Consider the following 20532-nt stretch of genomic DNA (forward strand, 5'->3'; position numbering starts at 1 on the left):
ACATCTCTCAAGAGGACGAGGCCATGGCACATGGGACCACAGGGGGAAGCGCCAGGGTTGGTCAGGAGGCGGAGGCTGGCGGAAACTGTGGGAGGAGCTTTTACTGTGGTTTCTGAGGGAAGAAGGGAGAGAAGAAGGGTAATTTGAATAACTTCAGTGGACTCTGGGCCTAGGAGCTGTCCCTAGCTATCTGAAACCTGGCCCCAATGTGAGAGCCCTAATCACCTTACCCAGGAGTGTCAGAGCGTGGAGGAGGTTGGGTTGTGGGCTCTGGACTGGTAGGTTTGTGTTAGAAAATCACTCTCAGACTCTTAATCTCACAAAACAAACTGAGGGTTCCTGGGGGGAGTGGGGTTGGGAGAAGGGTGGTGGGCTTATGGACATTGGGGAAGGTATGTGCTATGGTGAGTGCTGTGAAGTGTGTAAACCTGGCGATTCACAGACCTGTACCCCTGGGGCTAATAATACATTATATGTTGATATAAATAAAGAAAGAAAGACAAAAAGAAAAAAAAAGAAAGAAAGAAAATCACTCTCAGTGGCCAGCTATTTACCATCTATCTGCAGGGATTGGCCTACACTGGGATGGGCAGTCCCTCCAGGGGCATCAAGTCCCCAGATATCAAAACATAGTTAGCACAGAAGATAAAAGATATGGTTAATACATTAACTCAGAACCAAGCTCTTTCTGAAAGAGCCATGAAGTATCCCACCCCACCCGTTTCGTGCACAAACACACACACACATACACACACACACTCCTCAGCCAGGTCTATACACTTAATAGGACACTTTCAGAACGACCAAGACTCACAGCATCTGAAGAAATGAGCTGAAAAGTAAGAATCCCATCAGCACCTCTAGGATTCAATAAGGATAACTACAGTAATCTGAGCTTAATAAACGGTGTCATGGGCTGTGAACAAATTGAGTACTTTGCACCGTGCTAGAGACTCATGAATTATTCCCTCTAAGGGATGGCTTGTCTTCCTCACACTGCCACAGATGTGGGGCTCTGTCCCTCCCCTTCTCTGATCCATGCATACCACCGAGGCCCCTCTTGTGCAAGCCCCACTGTTAGGACTAGTCTAAATGGATTGCAAACATGCCATGACCCAGAATCCTGGTACCTACTGTTCCTACTCTCAGGAACGCTGCTGAACATCCCCGGCATGACTGCGGGAACATACCGGCCTCCCTCCGGGAGGAACAATAAAATGAGATGGCAGAGATTAGCCCGAGGAAGAACACTGTGTCTTTCCTTGGTGCCTCCTTACCTTAAAAGGCTGGGTCAGGTAGATGATATAGATGCAAGAATATGGTATCCGCCAGGGAGACACCACAGGCGACTTTGTGAATCCAAGCTGGTGGGCTGTTCCTCTCACCCCCCGGGAACCAGCCACGGAGCCAGAACAGGGGCACCTGCTGGTGATTTGTGAGCCAAAGAGTGAACCAAGGTGAGGGTATATTTTGCCACACCGAGTTTTCTTCTGTTCTTTGGGGTTGCTGGATTCTCCTTTAACATTGAAAATCCATATTAGAAACATCTGTCCTCCTGGACCACATTTTTCACCCATAAATGGGTTGGAATGAGGAATGTAGAGATTAGGTGGTATATTTACTTTAAATCAATACTTCAAAACCAGACTTGGATGAAACCAGCCTCTCATTTCTAATGATATTACTCATACGTTTACAAGGCTGGGCTCATTCAGAAGGCTTACCTCACCCTCTCCAAACCAAACCAAGTTTTTGACAGGTCAGGAAAGATTCCAAGTTTGAAGAAAGGACGTAGGTTCATTAATAGAGTTGTAAGAAGAATTTGCCACAATTTCGTTAACTGTTTGTGGTTAGTTGAAGAACGGAGACATTTCAACAGATCGCAAGAAAGGCTGTAGCTATTGTGAGACTTACGGACATCTTGGGACATTTCTGATAGTAGAACAGGACTGGATTTATGAGAAAGCTCTAGAAAAGGCTCCTAAGTGCCTCCCACATAATGTTTTCTAGACTAACAACCACTGCTATCCCTTTTGTCTGTCAGGCACAAGCTCACTTATGGCACGTGGTTCAGTCAATCCAAAGTCACCAATGTCCAGACCTTCACAAACATGCAGGGTGCAAGCTATGCTTTTCCAAAACTTGCCCAAAATTTCAGTTTAAGACTGCATTTATTAAACAGCCCATAAGAAGATGTCTTTGCTTTCGTAAATACATTGCCTCTGTTATATCGCCTTCCTGGCAATGGATTTGTGAATCAGGCTCTAAAGAACTTATTTTTTTTCCAATTTATTTATTTTCAGAAAAACAGTATTCATTATTTTTTCACCACACCCAGTGCTCCATGCAAGCCGTGCCCTCTATAATACCCATCACCTGGTACCCCAACCTCCCACCCCCCCGCCACTTCAAACCCCTCAGATTGTTTTTCAGAGTCCATAGTCTCTCATGGTTCACCTCCCCTTCCAATTTACCCAAAAGCACATACCCTCCCCAATGTCCATAACCCTACCCCCTTTCTCCCAATCCCCTCCCCCCAGCAACCCACAGTTTGTTTCGTGAGATTGAGTCACTTATGGTTTGTCTCCCTCCCTATCCCATCTTGTTTCATGGATTCTTCTCCTACCCACTTAAGCCCCCATGTTGCATCACCACTTCCTCATATCAGGGAGATCATATGATAGCTGTAAAGAACTTATTTTTTTTAGAACTCCGTTTTTGGGGCACCTGGTTGGTTCAGCCGGTGGAATGTATGGCTCCTGACCTCGACATCATGAGGTCGAGCTCACGTCAGGCATAGAGACTACTTAAAAAAAAAAAAAGAAAGAAAGAAAGAAAAGAAAAGAAATAAATGAAAGTCCATTGCTTTGGCCAAAAATCCCTTAAAGCCTGTTTTTCTGAAGAAAACTATCTGTTTTCTTGCAGTGGTGGGTTGTCACACGTGCTCCATCTTTTGTCCATTGTTTCCCCTCCCCCATGGGAAGGGCACCTTGGAATCTTTCTGAGAGTTAGAAGACAGGGGGGAGGACAGGGAGTTTGGTTGCTGTTTTTCAGGCATCTTGTCAACTTTAGGAAGAGTTTCAAACATGCTCAGGGCATTTCCTTATTTTTCCAGTTCCACCGAGATAGAGCTGATGCATAGGACTGTGGGAGTTTAAGGCTGACATACATAAATTGTGGGATGTTCACCAAAGTTTAGTTAACATTCATCATCTCCTGTAAATAACCTTAAAAAAGAAGGAAAAGAAAAAGGGGGAAAGGGTTTTCCCTTGTGATGAGCACGCTTAGGATCTACTTTTTGAACTTTCAAGCACTCCATACAATGGTGGTAACTGTAGTCATATTAGCATTACGTCCCTGGTACTTTCTGATCTTCTAACTGCAAGTTTGTCCCTTTGGACCACCTTCCACCAGGTCCCCCATTCTCACGTCACCCCTCTGGTAACTGCAGATCCAATCTTTTTTTCCCAAGACCTGGGTGTTTTGTCTTGTTTTCAGTCCACATTTAAGTGAGATTACAAGGTATGTGCCTTTCCCAAGGCACTTGCCTCTGACAGGCGACAAAGCGAGGCACAAATGGGTCCTTCGAGAAAGCGGAACGTGTATGAGTCCACGGATGAATCAAACGTGGCTCTGGAGGTGCAAAGTTAATGAACATAGTAAAAACATAGGCTATTATGAAAAAGCAATTAAAAGCAAACTATAGCAGGCCACGCCCAAGCTCTCCTTAATTTTCAGCTACTGTTCTCCAGTCTCTGCCTCCTCCTGAAATTCAAATCCACAGGCCTGAAGGGAGACAGGAGGAGGGATTTTCCATGTTCTGTTCCCTTCCCACACGTAAACCATCTAGTTCCTAAAAAGGGTCGTGTTGTATACATGTGTCTGAGAGGCGGAAACAAATCTCAGTTTGGGAACTAAAGCTTTTTTCATAGCTGATGATGGCTTTGTGCCTCTGCCAAATCAAATGCACATCAGCTGAAGGTCTCCCCTCACTGCGCTGCCTTCACAGACTCCTGGACAGCTGGCCAGACGCAACTCTGTGGCAAAGAATGGTCTAGACACCTAAGTGATCTGAGGCCAGGAGTGTCCAGAGGAGGCTGAATTTAGCTTTTCTGGAAGTGTCTAGTTCTACTTCGATCACCTTAGTCCAAAACTTGTATGCAAGCTACACATGGAGGCTTCAAGACCCACAGGGGGCCCCCCCAACCTGAAATCCCCTCCTGCCTCTTCTTTGGAGCACAGCTAAGGGAATCTTTCTCTGGGAGCCCTCCCAGGTGGCCAGCCTCAAGGTCTTTAAACTGGGGCTCTCCCTGGGCTGCTTGTCTTAGCACTTGATCATGTGCTACCTTGACCACCCATTATATTTTTCACAGTCGGGGGATCCATGCCATTGTAAGAGATATCAGTGCAAGAAATATTGGTTATACTTTGTAATTCCTTCTTATTTCTTTAGCTCCCCAAATCTTTATGATGAGCATTTACCACGCCCCACATTGCCCCCAGCTCCAGAAGCACAAGCCGGACACAGTCCCTGCTTGCCATGGTATTTATGTTCTATCAGCAAGAAGTCTCATGGGGGAACCAGGTGGGGTGTGATAGGCAAATATGACAGAGACCTAACTCGATGCAGACATCAGGAACGGCCTGCTGCAGGAGGTGATATGGCCCCTGGAGAAAGTGTACAAGTCAAGCAGGGGAGCCGAGCCCCAGAGAGACTGCATAAGAAATTTGGGCCTTATTTCAGGAGCAATAGGGAGTCCCTGAGAGGTTCTAAGCCAGACACAGATATAATCATATCTGCTTTGTTCCAAGGTCACTCTAGTGTCAGGAGAAGAAAAGAGAGGAGAGAAGAAAAGCGGAAGGCAGGAATCGCTGCTGAGATGAGGGTGGTGTGGGCCAAGGTGGTGGTGATGGCTAAGGGGACAGGAAGAAGCTGAGATCCAAGATATATTTCAGAAGTAGAATCAACCGTGCGCATGAAGGGATTGGGTGTCAGTGGTATCGTTGACGGAAATTGGGAACCTGGGGTGAGCGGCAGGTTTGGAGAAAAAGGTGAAACACATTGCTCATGTTCAGTTAGGGGCATTGAGTGAGACTCCCCAAGGAAAGCTGCCCAGTAGGTAGGTGAGTGTATGGGTTTGGAAATCAGGCATGAGGTTTGGGTTAGAGTCAGAAAGTGAGCAGCTCATGAAATCACATGAATAAAGGAGATCAACCAAGGAGAAAGTACAGACAGAGGACCTCAGAGCCCCAGAGAGAGGTCAAGAGGACTTAGAAGGAGGAGATGGCCCGCAGAGTCAGCAGCAGAGCCAACCCAATGAGCTCGCATGTAGTAGCAGCTCAAAGACCTAACAGCCAATCAGTTACCTGTAGTAGTAGTAGCCCCACCTCAGGTTTTGGTTCTGTGAATGGCTAGTAAGTAGATCATCATCTAGAATTTGCCTCAACTATGTTTAACTCTTGATGGCCCCACCAAGCGTGTAGTCAGTGGTTCATGGAAGTTTTAGTCTTCTCAAAAACACAAACACCAGTGAATTAACACGCTGAGACAAGAATGGCCCATCTGGACGTCCTTTACTCATCAAAAAGATCCCAAGTCTCTTACTAACGCTGAATTCCATCCCCATCTCAGCGTTGTCCTAATTACCAAACTCAAGACTTAAAGGTCTGAGTTTCTCACTAGAACCTTAAAGTCAGTTGAAATAAGATGTTTATGTTCAATGATGCAAAGAGTAACAGAATCACATGAGCTTTATAAACCCTCCAGAGGGCACTCTGAGGGTCACAGACTCTGCTTTTTTTGTTCCAGGATGAAGCCATTTTCATTATAAATGTCATTTTCTGTTTTATTGGGGAAGGGTAAGTTCTAAGAATTTTAAGCCAACTTTTTAAAACTATGTTCAATGAAAGATGATAATTTATAAACATGATACTCAGATAAGTAGAAATAGAATTGACGTTGTTTCTCTGCTACTGAAATTAACTCTGCTCTTAAAGCTCCCTTTCTGTTTCCTAGTAGAAAAAAAAACCACACTTTTCCAATTAAAAGTAACTTAGTCACTTCCAGCTTTCAATGTGGTTGATTCAGATCTAAACTGCCACTCAAAAAGTTCCCCTCTCCAACCCTAAGAGCCATCTGAATTGGAATGGGTTACTATGGTTTTGGCATTGGTGAGGGGGGTGTGGCACATGTTCATCCTGCCTCCTGGCTCTCCCCACAAGGGCTTTGGGGTGTCACGTGGCCTCATGGCAGGGCTCCAAGGGCTCACCAAGCTCCTGGATCAGGAAATGCTGGGTGCTTCTCCCCACTGGTCCTGCCAGTGCCTCCACGCTGTCCACACACACACCTGCATACACACTCAAGAACACACACACTTGCACACTCACGAGGGTAGCTCACACAAACACAAAAACGCTTGTGCATACACATTAACACACTAACATACATGCACAATGCACTCCTATGCACGCATACACACATCCACACACACTCACTCGGGGACCAGTTCCAGGCCACCAACCAGACACACATCATTTTTTTTTTTAAAGATTTTATTTACTTGACAGAGAGAGATCACAAGTAGGCAGAGAGGCAGGCAAAGAAGGGGAGGAACCAGGCTCCCTGCCGAGCAGAGAGCCCAGTGTAGGGCTCGATCCCAGGACCCTGAGATCATGACCTGAGCCGAAGGCAGCGGCTTAATCCACTGAGCCACCCAGGTGCCCCGACACACTTCATTTAAATAATTTAAAAAAATTTTTAAAGGACAACCAAAACAAATCCTAGAAGGAAATAAATACAGAAACAAATGAACCTAACTAGACCTAAAATAGATGACATAGCCACATAGAAAAAAGAATGAATTCAAGTAACTTCTGAGCACAGTACTTTGATCATACTACTTCGGTGGGAATATTCTAAGATGAAGAAGAAGTGCAAAGAAATTTTTAATTTTACCTCGCAAGTTTGTGGTAGATAGTGTCAAAAGGGCAGCAGCACCTGGGGAGTTCTTTTTAAAAATGATTTATTCAGATCCTATGAGAGAATCTGCTACCATCACTCTCCTCCCTTCCAGAAGCAGCTTGGGTGACTTTAAAAGGAAAGTGAGTTTTATAGAATAAAAGGAGGACACCTTAAGAGGGTCTTTCATCCCGGCTTGTACACAGCCACCTTCTTGCACCATCCTGGCGTGGCCTTCTCCGTGTGTATCTGCAGGAGAGAAAGCTCTCTGGTGTCTCTTCCGCTTATCCGAACACCAGTCCTCTTGGCTTAGGGCTCTACCCTTATGACTTCATTTAGTCTGAATTACACCTCTGAAGCCCCTAAAGTCCAGATACAGTCACACATTGCGGGGTTAGGGCTTCAACATATGAATTTTAGGGGCACACAATTCAGTCCATAACACCACGTTTTCCAGGAAAGTTACTTAACCTTTCTTTGCCCCAGTTCACTCATAGGCAAGGTGGACATCATAGCAGTGCTGCTGGATGGATCGAACAGGGGGTGCACATAAGGCATGTAGTGCCGGGCAGGCAATAAACACTCAATAAATAGCATTTATTTTTTAATTCAATACTTAATCTGTGAATTTTATCAACTACTTCAGTGAGAGTAGAATTAGGAGCACACACATAGAATGTCTTCTTTTAGACATTAAGAAAATGCACATTTCCATTTATCTTTGCATAGTTGGAGGTGAACCTCACTGCCCCTCCAATATTTGGGTAACAGAAGAAGTACAACTATTTGTTGAAGAGACTTTCAGCTTGAGTGTAAGGCAAGGCTCGCTGTTGTTTAATAATCAGCAGTTGGCTTAACCTACTGAACTAAAATTATTATTATACTATGGCAGAAATTACACTATACTGCTTCTTTCTGACAGTGGGCTTGGTAAATTGCCAACATTCTTCTCCCACACAAACACTTACAAACACAAGTGCAGAACACTTTATTACTGTGCTAATTCAGCGCAGTTCTTAACGAGAAGAGCAAGAGAAAAGAGAAACACCCCATCATTTAGTCAGGTTCTGAAATAAAAAGCCAAAGTATCTACAGTCGGTTCTTTGTTTCAGAATATTGACAAACTATACTAATTAATTTTACAGTATTCAAAGATGGTGATGGTGGTTTATATCCATCTTGTTTTACTGGAATCATGTTGTCCAAGCAGTTTTGATGCATTATCTGTTTACAGAGTGAATACCTCTGGTTTTCGGCTGGGGGCGGGGGAGGTCTCTCCCCAGGAAGGTATCCTGCTCAAAACCCTTCCCATCATAATTTGCTGCTGGGAATCTAAAAACAGGGCTTTGCCTGTTAAATCCTCATCTTGCTGGGTACGACCCTATGTTGGCTCAGTCGCTACAACAGATTTCTTAGCTGTGCTACAGTTTGGTTCTGTGGCTTCTAAATGGACTGGGCTTTGCATCCACCACCAATAACATGCCCTCCCTCCCCTCCACTCCTTACTCTTGCATAGTCTGACTCAAGGATCGAAATGGCCACCTAAAAGATAGGTCGTTTCTATTCACTTCCCTGTGGGTTAAACTCTTAGAGTAACCAGAGTTCCAAACAGAGAAGCTCTCAGTGGAGAAATTATGAAATGAAATACTTTGTAAGGGGTACAAACACACACACACACACACAGAGAGAGAGAGAGCTTTGGGCTTTGGGGAAATATCTTAGACCAGACTACACTGCTATGAAAACCAAGCATTGCCTTCCCAAACACAAAGTCGAAGGTATGCCTGGACCTGAGAATGCTCCAGAAGACCTCTGCATGACCTCTGCATCACTCAACATCTTCTCCTTTCTTTTGAGACTGTGAGGACAGATTCCCCAGGGATGTAACTTGGACCAATCTCACCAAAGCTGCGTCTCTTTTGTTAGACTTTTCAAAAAAAAAAGTTTGCCTTTATCGATCCTGTTTTTCATTTGTTTTCTGTTTTATTAATGTATCCACTAATCTTTATTGCCTGTGCCCCATGCCGACACACAATGTCACAATAGTTTCAGGTGAGCAAGGTAGCAATTCAGCATCTCTACACCCTGTTTTTCTTTTTCCACTTTAGGTTGGATATTCTGCACATTCATTTTCAGACTTCCTTCTTTTCTAATGTAAGAATTTAGACCTATACATTTTTCTCACTTTCCATGTATCCCATAATTATGACATTTAGAATTTCAGTATCATTCAGTATCAAGTATTGCTGAATTTCAGTAGAGTTTCTTCTTTGATGGTAGCTGTTTCAAATGTGATTGTATATTACATATATTATATTGTATATTATGTATATATGAATATTATGCAGTAATTTCTAAAATTCATCTCTTCTTTTTGCTTTCTGCCCTGTGCATGCAAAGCTCAGGACTTGCATGAGCTCCTGCACAGAATTCTTTTCCCCAGTTCTGTCCTCTGTAGGATTCCCTACCTTTTTTCAGCTCGCAGACCCCCACTGCTCTGTCTCCTGTCTAGAAAGACAGCATTTCCCTCTGAATGCTAGCCTGCTTGGGCTCTGTGTGGTTGCACACACTCAGGTTACTCTCAGGGTAAAGCAGTGAGAAATGAGAAAAACACCCCCACAAACTCTTTGTCCACAATCCCCTTTCCCAGTCCTTTGGCCAGAAAATTTGGGGTGCCTGTACTATGTTTCATGTGGAATAGTTCCCCATGGGGCAGCCTTGGGGGGTGGGGTACCTGAAGGGGACTCTGTCTCTCATCTTCCGACTCAGAGTGGCACCTTGTCCCAGTGCTCCGGTCAGAAGGATGGGGTTTCTCCCCAAGACTGTTGTCAGCACCTACTGCTCAGTTCTGTGCTGGGGTCACTCTCAGATTAAAATCAGATGATGGAAAAGGAAAATGGAAAAACAAGACATGTACCCCCCGAGAAGTCAGTCTTCACATTCGGTACCCCTCCCCATTATCGTGCCACTATTGCTTTTCAGAGTCTTCCTGTAAAAGGTTTCGTCTAGAGGAGTTAGTTGTTTGTAGTCAACAGGAGAGAAAACCTGTATTTATTCCATCTTCACCAGAACCAAAAGTCCTATCCCTTACTTTTTTAATCAAAATTACTTTTGGTTAAATTAAGTTGTTTAATTTTCCAGCACCTAGTTTGTATTTTAGCTGAGGGTCCTTCACAGATAGACCGGCTTAATGCTGGAAGCAGAAACCTCCCTCTTTCCTAAGGACTCACAAGCCATCTTTCTATTTAATAATACATCTCAGGTAACGTGATGCCGCCAGCTTTATTTTTGTTTTTCAACATTTCCTTAGCAATTCTGGGTCTCTTCTGATTCCATACAAATTTTAGGATTATTTGCTCCTGGGTATTTACCCCAAAGACACAGATGTCGTGAAAAGAAGGGCCATCTGTACCCCAATGTTTATAGCAGCAATGGCCACGGTCGCCAAACTATGGAAAGAACCAAGATGCCCTTCAACGGATGAATGGATAAGGAAGATGTGGTCCATATACACTATGGAGTACTGTGCCTCCATCAGAAAGGATGAATACCCAACTTTTGTAGCAACATGGAAGGGACTGGAAGAGATTATGCTGAGTGAAATAAGTCAAGCAGAGAGAGTCAATTATCATATGGTTTCACTTATTTGTGGAGCATAACAAATAGCATGGAGGACAAGGGGCATTAGAGAGGAGAAGGGAATTTGGGTAAATTGGAAGGGGAGGTGAACCATGAGAGACTATGGACTCTGAAAAACAATCTGAGGGGTTTGAAGTGGCGGGGGGTTGGGAGGTTGGGGTACCAGGTGGTGGGTATTATAGAGGGCACGGCTTGCATGGAGCACTGGGTGTGGTGAAAAAATAATGAATACCGTTTTTCTGAAAATAAATAAATTGAATAAATAAATAAATAAATAAATAAAATCTTCCAAAAAAAATAATACATCTCAGACATTTCTAATCAACAATTTTGATTAAGCTGCTTCTCTGTAGTGTCCCTAAGTTGAGTTTTTTTCACTTGACAATGAATATTTACTGGGAAGCTACAATGTTGAAGCTCTGAGATAAAGGCTAGGAACATGGAAACAAACAAGACCAACGAGCCCCAGTGTAATCACAACTCAACAAGGCAAACACACACTTAGAGGTAATTTCAACTAATGGTATAAGGTGTCCCTGGAGTGTTGGAGGACGCTGGGCTCAACAGTTCCAGCTAGGGACTGGTCAGTAACAGAGTGCTCCAGAAAGGAGATGACAAATTAGTTAGCTCTTCACAGATGAGCAGGATCCCACTCAAGAAGGCTATTCAAGATAAGGCAAGAAGTTGAGCACAGGCATAAATACCCAACTTTTGTATCAACATGGAGGGGACTGGAGGAGATTATGCTAAGTAAAGCAGAGAGAGTCAATTATCATATGGTTTCACTTACTTGTGGAACATAAGGAATAACATGGAGGACACTAGGAGAAGGAAAGGAGATGTGAGTTGGGGGAGATCCGAGGGGGAGATGAACCATGAAAGACTGTGGACTCTGAGAAACAAACTGAGGGTTTTGCAGGGAGGTGGGTTGGGGGTTGGGTGAGCCTGGTGGTGGGTATTAAGGAGGACGCGGAGGACATGGAGCACTGGGTGTGGTGCATAAACAATGAATCCTGGAACAGTGCACCAAAAACTAATGATGTACTGTATGGTGACTAACATAAGACAATAAAAATTTAAAAAAGAAAAAGGAAAACCAAATAGAGTACAAAAAAAAAAAAGTACAAATGCAAATGGCAAGACAGCTGGTATGCCTAGACAGTGGAGGGTGATCAGAACTGGAGACCAGATTTCTCACATTTTGCTCTTCATCAAAAGAAGCATCTATTTTTCCAAAGAGAACTTTACTCACTAAAAAACCTACTGCAGGGACACAGTGTGATGATCTTCTTGATGTGGAAAACAAGCACAACATATATACACACAGATATAATCTTGACAGCTCTGCCTTTCTTATGATGTTAACTCAGCTGGTTTTATTTTGTTACTTTTTTTAGTCCAATCTAAATCACATGTTTAAAGAATGGACTGGAACCCCTGCCAATGGGTAAGATAGGAATCTTCCTGGAAAAAATTAAAATTATCAACTTACACTAGGATGTTGATTTTTTTCAATATCAACTTTTTAATAATCACTCTTTTTAATATTGTACTGTTTGGCAAATACCTTAGTATTATTTTTAATCCCTTGTTAAATGAATTAGGACAGCACAAGATGAATTTAAAAATGGAAAATAATCCATGAGCATTTCTTTAAATCTTGCTTATTCATCTTTTTACTACAAAAATTAAACAGTCCCATTAAAACGGTACTATGGAAAGATATTTTACTATCTCTATAGAATTCAGTTAAGTGTATTCATTTGCTAGGGCTGCCATAACAAAGTATGACGGAGCTTAAATAACAGACATGTATTGTCTCTTGGCCATCCTCTTGGCTCTACCCAGTACTGTTTCTTGATAACAATATCCCAAGTTTCTGATTCTCTCTTCAGCCAATTCCAATATGATGTTAAATATCCATTTAGATTTTAATTTTAATAATTATATTTTTTTATTTCTGGGTGTAGCTGGTTATTTAAATAGCCAAAATTGAAGGTCTAGGTGGATTTTATTTTATTTGCCCATCTCTGTTTTCTAGTCACTTTACAATTAACACGTACTTCCTTAAAGGAAAAAAAAAAAGTTGGTAAAGTTATTTTTATCACCTTTTCCCCTTGACTTCCTTTGTATTTCTTTGAGCCCACAAGTCCCTGCTATCACATGTCTTCCCCCATTACTCCCAAACACAAATAAAGAGTTGGCAGTTCATGGGGCGTCTGGGTGGCTCAGTGGGTTAAAGCCTCTGCCTTTGGCTCAGGTCATGACCCCAGGGTCCTGGGATCGAGCCCCGTATAGGTGGGGGGGGGGGTCTTTGCTCAGCAGGGAGCCTTCTTCCCTCTCTCTCTGTCTCTGCCTGCCTCTCTGCCTACTTGAGACCTCTGTCTGTCAAATAAATAAATAAATAAATCTTTAAAAGAGAAAAAAAAGAGTTGGCAGTTCGGAAGAGAAACACTAGTTGAGGGTAGTAGCATTCAGTTTGGGGATGAAGAAGAGCATTGAGTGAAGGAGAGGAGAAGGGAGTTGGGGAAACTGGAGGGGGAGGTGAGCCATGAGAGACTGTGGACTCTGAGAAACTGAGGGTTTTGGAGGGGAGAGGAGTGGTGGATTGGGAGGGCCTGGTGGTGGGTATTAAGGAGGGCACATATTGCATGGAGCACTGGGTGTGGTGCATAAACAATGAATCTTGGAACACTGAAAAAATAAAATTAAATGTAAAAAAAAGAAGAAAAAAAGCAGGGCACAGGGATGGAGTAAGGGCAATGCTGACTCCAGCCCTGACAGCTGAGTGGGGTAAATTGCTTAGGTCCCTGGCACCCCAGTTTCTTCTTCTGGTCACAAGGAGCAAGTGCAATGCTCTGAGCACATTCCATGACTCTGAAACTCTGTGTATAAAGACCCCCATGTGTCCTCTTCACCCCACTCTTCCTGCATTCAGCACAAAGCAGCACCTGCTACACCTTACTGGCTGTCCCAGTGCATGACTCCCTGCCTGCCTGGCTGTTTTCTTGAATGAATGAACAGGGCCCACAGGATGACTTTTGTGAGTCCTGGAGAGTTTTACCTTTATGGACCCCCAAAATTGTCTAATTATATTACATTTTACAATCAGATTAGTATAAAGATGACTATATTAACATTTTCTTCTAAGAGTTTACCTTTTTTTTTTTTCTGATTTAAAAAAATTTTCATAGGTCCTTTAAAGCACTGTGGGTCCTAGATCCTGGACATGCCTACCTAAGGGGGAAGTCGTCCCTGTAGGAACTAGTCGCTGGATGCTTCTTCATCCTGAGAAGTTTTGTAAGAGAGCCCTTTGAGCAGTGCACCAGTGCATTCCCCAGATTTTATGCCAAGCCAGTTACCTAGTTTTCTTCTCTAAGGACATGGGTGGAATTTCCCTCATTCTGTCATTTCAGATTAAAATAAAGCTGCTCCTGACTCCTGGGCTCCAGTAGCTCACATGGCATTTCTGGGCAAATTAGGAAAGGGCTTCTTGTCTTGAAGAAGAAGGGGAAAGACTAAAGTATTATATCACTGCACAGTCTAAATAACTGTCTCCACTGAGCCTGGGGGAAATGTGAATTAGGCGGGCATCCCTTCCAGCCTCATCCGGGGGCCGCATTCGTGGCCTGCATGGCACGCTGGTGGGACAGTAAAAGCAGCCCATGGCGTTCAGCTTAAAGCCGCCCCAGCTGTAGTTCCATAAACCAATTTCATCCTAAGTCTGTGGCCAGAATGGTGAAGTCTCAGTAGGACTCGGGCAAAGCCTCTAAAAACAATTGGATGCCAGGGTCATTGTTTCTCCCAGGGCAAAAAGTGGACAAGGCACAATCACGTGAGTGTGTACCCATGTGCATGGGCACACACGCCTTCCTTGTGTGTGCACAGCCTTGTAGGCAAGTGTGATTTCATGTGAGCCAGAACTCAAGTTGCCCCCTGGGACGCCCCCCGGAAGGCGGGAAAGCTCCACCACACACTCCTGCGCGTGTTAGTGTATGTCAGCAACGTGAATGAGGCCCCCTCATTTGCAGCACCCCGTGCGAGGTGCAGTCTGACCAGCTGCACCCGGCAGCCACGCCCCGCTCACGGAGTCCCCTCGCTGATGGAAAGCCCACACTCACACACACTAAAGCCTCTGTCTGTTCCCTTCTGTGCAGGGATGACGTGCCAGGCTCGGAGTTCCTACATCACGAGTGAGATCCTGTGGGGTTACCGGTTCACACCTGTCCTGACGCTGGAAGACGGGTTCTATGAGGTCGACTACAACAGTTTCCATGAGACCTATGAGACCAGCACCCCATCCCTCAGTGCCAAAGAGCTGGCTGAGCTAGCCAGCAGGGCGGAGCTGCCCCTGAGTTGGTCTGTGTCCAGCAAACTCAACCAACATGCAGAACTGGAGACCGAAGAAGAAGAAAAGAACCTCGAGGAACAAACAGAGAGGAATGGTGATGTGGCAAACCTAGAGAACGAATCCAAAGTTTAGTCTCCTAGCTGGGCAGCTCCTTCTCCTCTCCCCCCGCACAACCTTTTCTTGTCTCTCATCCTTTCTTTTTTGTCTCTCTTACTTGGTTTTTTATTTATTTACATTTAATTTTGACATTATCAGAAAACAAATCTTCAAGGTGTAAAATATCTACCTGCCCTCTCTCAGTTATTCAGATTGATAAGGTAGACGTGGATTTGATTAAGGTGCAACGTGCCCTCATTTGTGGCCCAAGCTTGCTCTCTTCCCGAAATACAGCACATCTGACTCCTAGGGATTTAAGCTACTTACCTGCATGTCTTGTACAATACCAGATCACTCAAAGAGTGTGTCAAAGATTTTACCTGGGATGTGACAAATTAGGTCTTTGGTGCCTATTTATTCATGCAGCAGTGAGACATAGCATATAACCCTCAGTTTTATAGATTCAAATAAATTTCATCTACAGGGTGAGGTGCTTGACCCATACAGGCATTGCAGTTATAGGACCCAGGTCAGGTAAAGACAAAACACTGTACATATATATGCCTTATGTAACTACTTTCTTTTTGCAGTTAGTAATAAAGCCCAGCATGTACAAAAGTACTGTAGAACTTCTAAATAATGTACATAAATGTATAATTATTGTAGGTTTAGATATATAACTTTAGAAATAAGATGCAAAAAAAAAAAGATTCCCAGTGTACAGTAGACATTTCTGTTCTGATGTCTTTGCTTCCTTAATTTCTTTGGTCCCATTGACCTCTGGCCCTTAGTGCATGGCCTTCATTCCGTGTCCCAGACTGGTAGTGTTTGGGTACCTCACTGCTCCCTTGCTGATTCCTTCATTGAATCTAATAAGCCATAGGTCTGGGGGAAGTTAGGAGGTCTAGTACATGGCAAAACCCACCACCATTATGCTGATATACTGTGAAATGTTTACAAAACTGAGGTCTCTTTTTTTGGTAACAGGAGCCTCACTGACAAGCCTAGGGGGATATTCCAGGGGGAAGACACCCTCTGGCATGTCACCAATGATGTGTTTTATGCTTTTCCCATGAGCTGCCACCCTTTGCAGTACAAGAGTTTGGGAAACTCTTCTACAAAACCATGGATTCTCCAGCTGTTCCACTCTATAATCGTGAGAAACTAGAGACTTAAAAAAATGAGACATGGTAATTTAGCAGAAGATGGTTTGGGTCTAAAGCCATGACATTCATGAAGGCATGTGGTAGGAGACATGTATTGTAATCATTCACCTTACAAACTTTGAATCCATCTGGCTCTCTTCCTGTCCCTGCCAGCTTATCCATCAGCATTTCCTGCATTTGTATTTATTACTATTCTTATTCTTCTATTATTATGAAATGACCAGAGTTCAGTAGTAAAGATTAGATCAACAATCTAGGTGACTATGAAATCTTTCTAGAGAGTGCCATGGGTGGAAAATCAAATCCAAAATGTCTCCCAATCAGAAGAAAACAAGCAAAAAACTGCGGCCTTAATTCATTTTAATCTGCAAAGATAAAAGGAGAGAGATTAAGAGAGAAAGAGAAGGAAAGAAGGCATTTTGTGCTAAAACTCTAAATTCAAGATGAAAAAATTCAACTAAAAAGATAAATGGAAGAGAATGTCAGACAAAATCTCAAGGGCAGGTGGAAATTTTGCACTGTAACAGATCTTTCACATTAATTTCACAATTTTAAACTATTTGTTCCCTAAAACAGTCGCCCATCATAAATATTCATTGACCAAACTCAAGTTCCTTTTCAGCTGCTACGGCTGTGCTCAGTTTGAGGCTTTGTGCCATGAAGGTCGAAGAACTCAAACTAGCTATCACTCACTCCCTGTTGCCCTTGACTTCCTTGACCAGATCGCGCAGGCCTTCTTTGTAGGTTGGGGATCTTATCTACTAAAAAGCATGCCCCAGATGTAAGGAATGTGGCTCCTCAGTTTAACACAGGGGGTCTCTCTTCTCCCACTTCTGAGACCTCACATCAGGACACCTGCTTCTTGGCACTTGGACTTAATTGGAAATGAAACTGTTGGCCATAGCCCTTTCCTGTTTGCCAACATTTCACATTTTGCATTGAATATCTGTTGAATCATTTATTCGTTCCACACAATCCAAGGAGGAGGTTGTAGTTGAGGAGGAAGAGGGAGCCCCATACACTTCCTGCCAGGCTGTGGGGAGGTACTGTGGCCTTACCTCGCTGTAGCCTTATGAAAGGCGCCCTTGACTTGGGGGTGCTAACCCTGCAATATCCCCAGACTTGCAGGGCAAAGCATGGTAGCACAAAGAAAGATGAAGCACGGGCAGCAAAAAGTCTGCTAATTTAGCTCTTGGCGACTCAGTGGGCCTTTTTTAAATCCATTACTAAGGCTCAAAGGACAACACACATCCTGTTGTCTGGTTGGAATAGTAGTTCGGGGCCCTCTAGCACAACTAAACAAAGAGCCTTGACAACCCTTTGGTCATGCACACGTGTTAGTTCTCTATCTGTGACAGGGCACCCGGGGGTGAGGTCTCGCCCTATTTCTCATTGTCTTTGGCGTCAATGTAGTTGGAGACAGAACATGAACCAAATCTCGTTTTTGTAATGTGAGCCTCTGAATCTTTAAACAAGGATGCTCCCGAAGAACCTTTTACTAGAATGTCCCTATCAAACATGTCTATTTTTCTACAATTATTGATAACACAGTTTAACAGTGTATTTTGTGTCAACTGTTAAAATTTGGAATTGAAAGAAGCTCATTAAGACTGAATTTTCTAAGCAGCAAGTATTGAATGGTGTTTTTCATTAAGACTGTACAACAAAGACGAGCCCACAATTTCTACTCGTTCTAGTCCATCCTATCGAGTCCCCATTCACACAGTCACTTTGTTAGGAAATCAAGTGCTATGAAAATAAGTCAGCCTATTGGAATGCAACAATATCCATAACTAATGAGGATCACTCTCAACTTGATATTTTGGTCTGTTAGTTTGGTGTGTTTGAGTCACCTTCCATAAAAGCATGGTGGGATCTGATAGCCAGATAAGAATTTTGAACCATAGAGTTACGGTTTGCCACAGTTGACCCCAATCTGGAGAAAAGGGCAGACTCAGCTGGAAGCACGACCTCCCCAAGGGCTGATGAGACCCTCAGATTCTCACTTCCATTCACCCCAATATCCTTTCCAACTGGAAAACCAATTTGTTTATGAGTCAACTTTATGTAACTAATAAAATTATTTATGTTTTTGGCTGTTCCCTTGGCAAATGATACTCTTTTGAATGAACATATTTACAATCACTGCACTGCTAGGTCTTTGCTTATCCATTTCCTCGTAACATGGTATTCCAGCCTGTTCACCCAACATTCAGCCACTCCATGTCCATGAGAAGGAACTCCCTCTTCCCCCACTCCCTTCCACTGTCTGTCTCTCTCTTTTGTGCTGTTCGTAGTTCCTCAGTGCCAGGTCCATTGACTTAGTTCAATATCTTATGTTCTCTAACAACAATCCAGCTGTTGTCTCTAAAAATGTCAACCTATTTCTTAAGCACAATTTTCTCTTGCAGGTTTAACCAAACTAGGGCTCTGAAATGTCTATTTCTCATTGTACTATGATTAAAAAATTATTTGCGACTTCATTCAAAAGCCTAAATTTTGAAGTCTCAAGAGCAACATCCTTATGCTTTCCCTCCCTACATTTTCTTACATTTCGGGTTTCTTACTCTTTCCTCCTTTGCTTTTTAATTTAGATTTAAGCCAATGTCTTTGGGATGTTCAGAATCTGTTTAGAAAGGTGGGAGCTGGTGGACAGAGAGATTATAAAAATGCCATTAGAAAACTACTTGAACTCACCCAAATAATGTGAAGTCATTTGATTAGCTGAGTAATTCAAGATTTAAAAAAGAATCAAAATATTCATAGTTATCTCCAAGATAGCTTGCTAGTAGTCTGGACTAGTTTTCAGTCTTTCTTTCCCTATTCCATGTGAGTCAGAAAAGTCAAAAGGGTAGTTGGAAATTAAACACCCTACATAAATGGGAAACAGTATCTTCTATGATTTCCTTTCAATGGATGGCTACAAAGTTGAAAAACATAGTTAGTATATGCATAATAGATGATTCATTGATATTGTATTACAATATAGTAAAATCATATTATCTTATTTTTAGATTTTATGGTCAACCTATTTAAGGAAATGTAATCCTTTCATTTAAAATGGAGTAATACATACCTCTTCCTAATATTTCTGTAGCTAATGTCTCAGAGAATTTCTGATGCAGTCATCTAGAAGTCAAAAGCCTGTAAGGCTTTGAAGAAATTTTGACAAAGCACAATATCAGTACACAATACATTAACAAAACAATATTACATTCTACATTGTGCGGTGTTTGGGAACATTCAGGGCACTTGCATAAATTATGTCATTTAATTCTTATCTACCGTGAGAGCTTGTGTATTATAATTTACATCTTATAAAAAGAAAACTAAGGTTTGGGAAAACAGAGTAACTTCCCCAAGGTTACAAGTCTAGTAATAAGAGATCCCAGTCTCAAATCCAGGGCCAAGTCTTAAGCCATGGTCTCTTATTTACTACAGAAAGGTTTGGCAAACCAAATCTACTCAGACTCCAGCCCACTGCCTGTTTTTACACCACTTGTGAGCAAAGAATGACTTTTACATTTTTAAGCAGTTGGGGGAAAAAGACAAAAGAATATTTATGACATGTGAAAATTATATGAAATTCTAATTCCATTGCCCATAAATAAAATTTTATCAGAATACAGTCATACCCATTCATGTATTGCCTATGACTGCTTTCACACTACACTAGCAGACTTGAGTATTTAAGACAGAGACCATATGGCCAGAAGACTGAAATATCACTATCTGGCCATTTACAGGAAAAGTTTGCTAACCCTTATACTAGACTATTCGGTAGTGTTCATGTATTAAGTATTACTAATTATTTAATGTTGTGCTGCGGACATCTTAGAATGATGACACTCTTTTCCAATATAAATGCATTGCGGTCACTCACAGATCTATTCCAAGAAAAAATATCACAGTCATATAGTCAGGTATCAAAGGAAGTCTCCTTCTTTTTCATAACCATGCCCCCAAAGTGCTAAATAAATAACCAGCCAAGATTGAGCAGGGAACTCAGAAAGTGATAAAGTAACACAACTCCTTAATGAACAAAAGAAGAAATGGGAATCCCCAGTCCAGTGACTCAAACACTGCATTGTTAGAACCTATAGGTGTTTAAATAAGTAGATAGTTGAGACACATGTCTCCAACCAGTGGGATGAACTGGATTTTCAGTGGTTGCTACACATCAATCCAGCTTGACCTCCCTAAGTTGTCCTCTCTCTTATGCCCCCTTGGACTATGGAGCTGTGCCTGGGTCTTCTTGCTAGTTCTCTCTAGCCTGCAATGGATCAACATGATAAAGATGAACCGATGGCTCATATCCAGCT

At 42.7% G+C, this 20532-nt stretch overlaps 1 protein-coding gene across 2 annotated transcripts in view; it reads left to right on the top strand.

The window, feature by feature from the left end:
* The window catches only part of KCNJ6 (potassium inwardly rectifying channel subfamily J member 6), a 273417-nt gene extending 253719 nt beyond the window's left edge, over positions 1-19698 (top strand). For both annotated transcript variants that reach the window (XM_044250922.1, XM_044250923.1), the window contains one exon: positions 14755-19698. In XM_044250922.1, the coding sequence (XP_044106857.1) occupies positions 14755-15080 (326 nt within the window). In that variant the 3' untranslated portion in view covers positions 15081-19698. The remainder of the gene's footprint in view (positions 1-14754) is intronic.
* The last annotated feature ends 834 nt before the right edge of the window (positions 19699-20532 follow it).

Source organism: Neovison vison, chromosome 6 (genome assembly GCF_020171115.1).
Source record: "Neovison vison isolate M4711 chromosome 6, ASM_NN_V1, whole genome shotgun sequence".
Taxonomy (NCBI): domain Eukaryota; kingdom Metazoa; phylum Chordata; class Mammalia; order Carnivora; family Mustelidae; genus Neogale; species Neogale vison.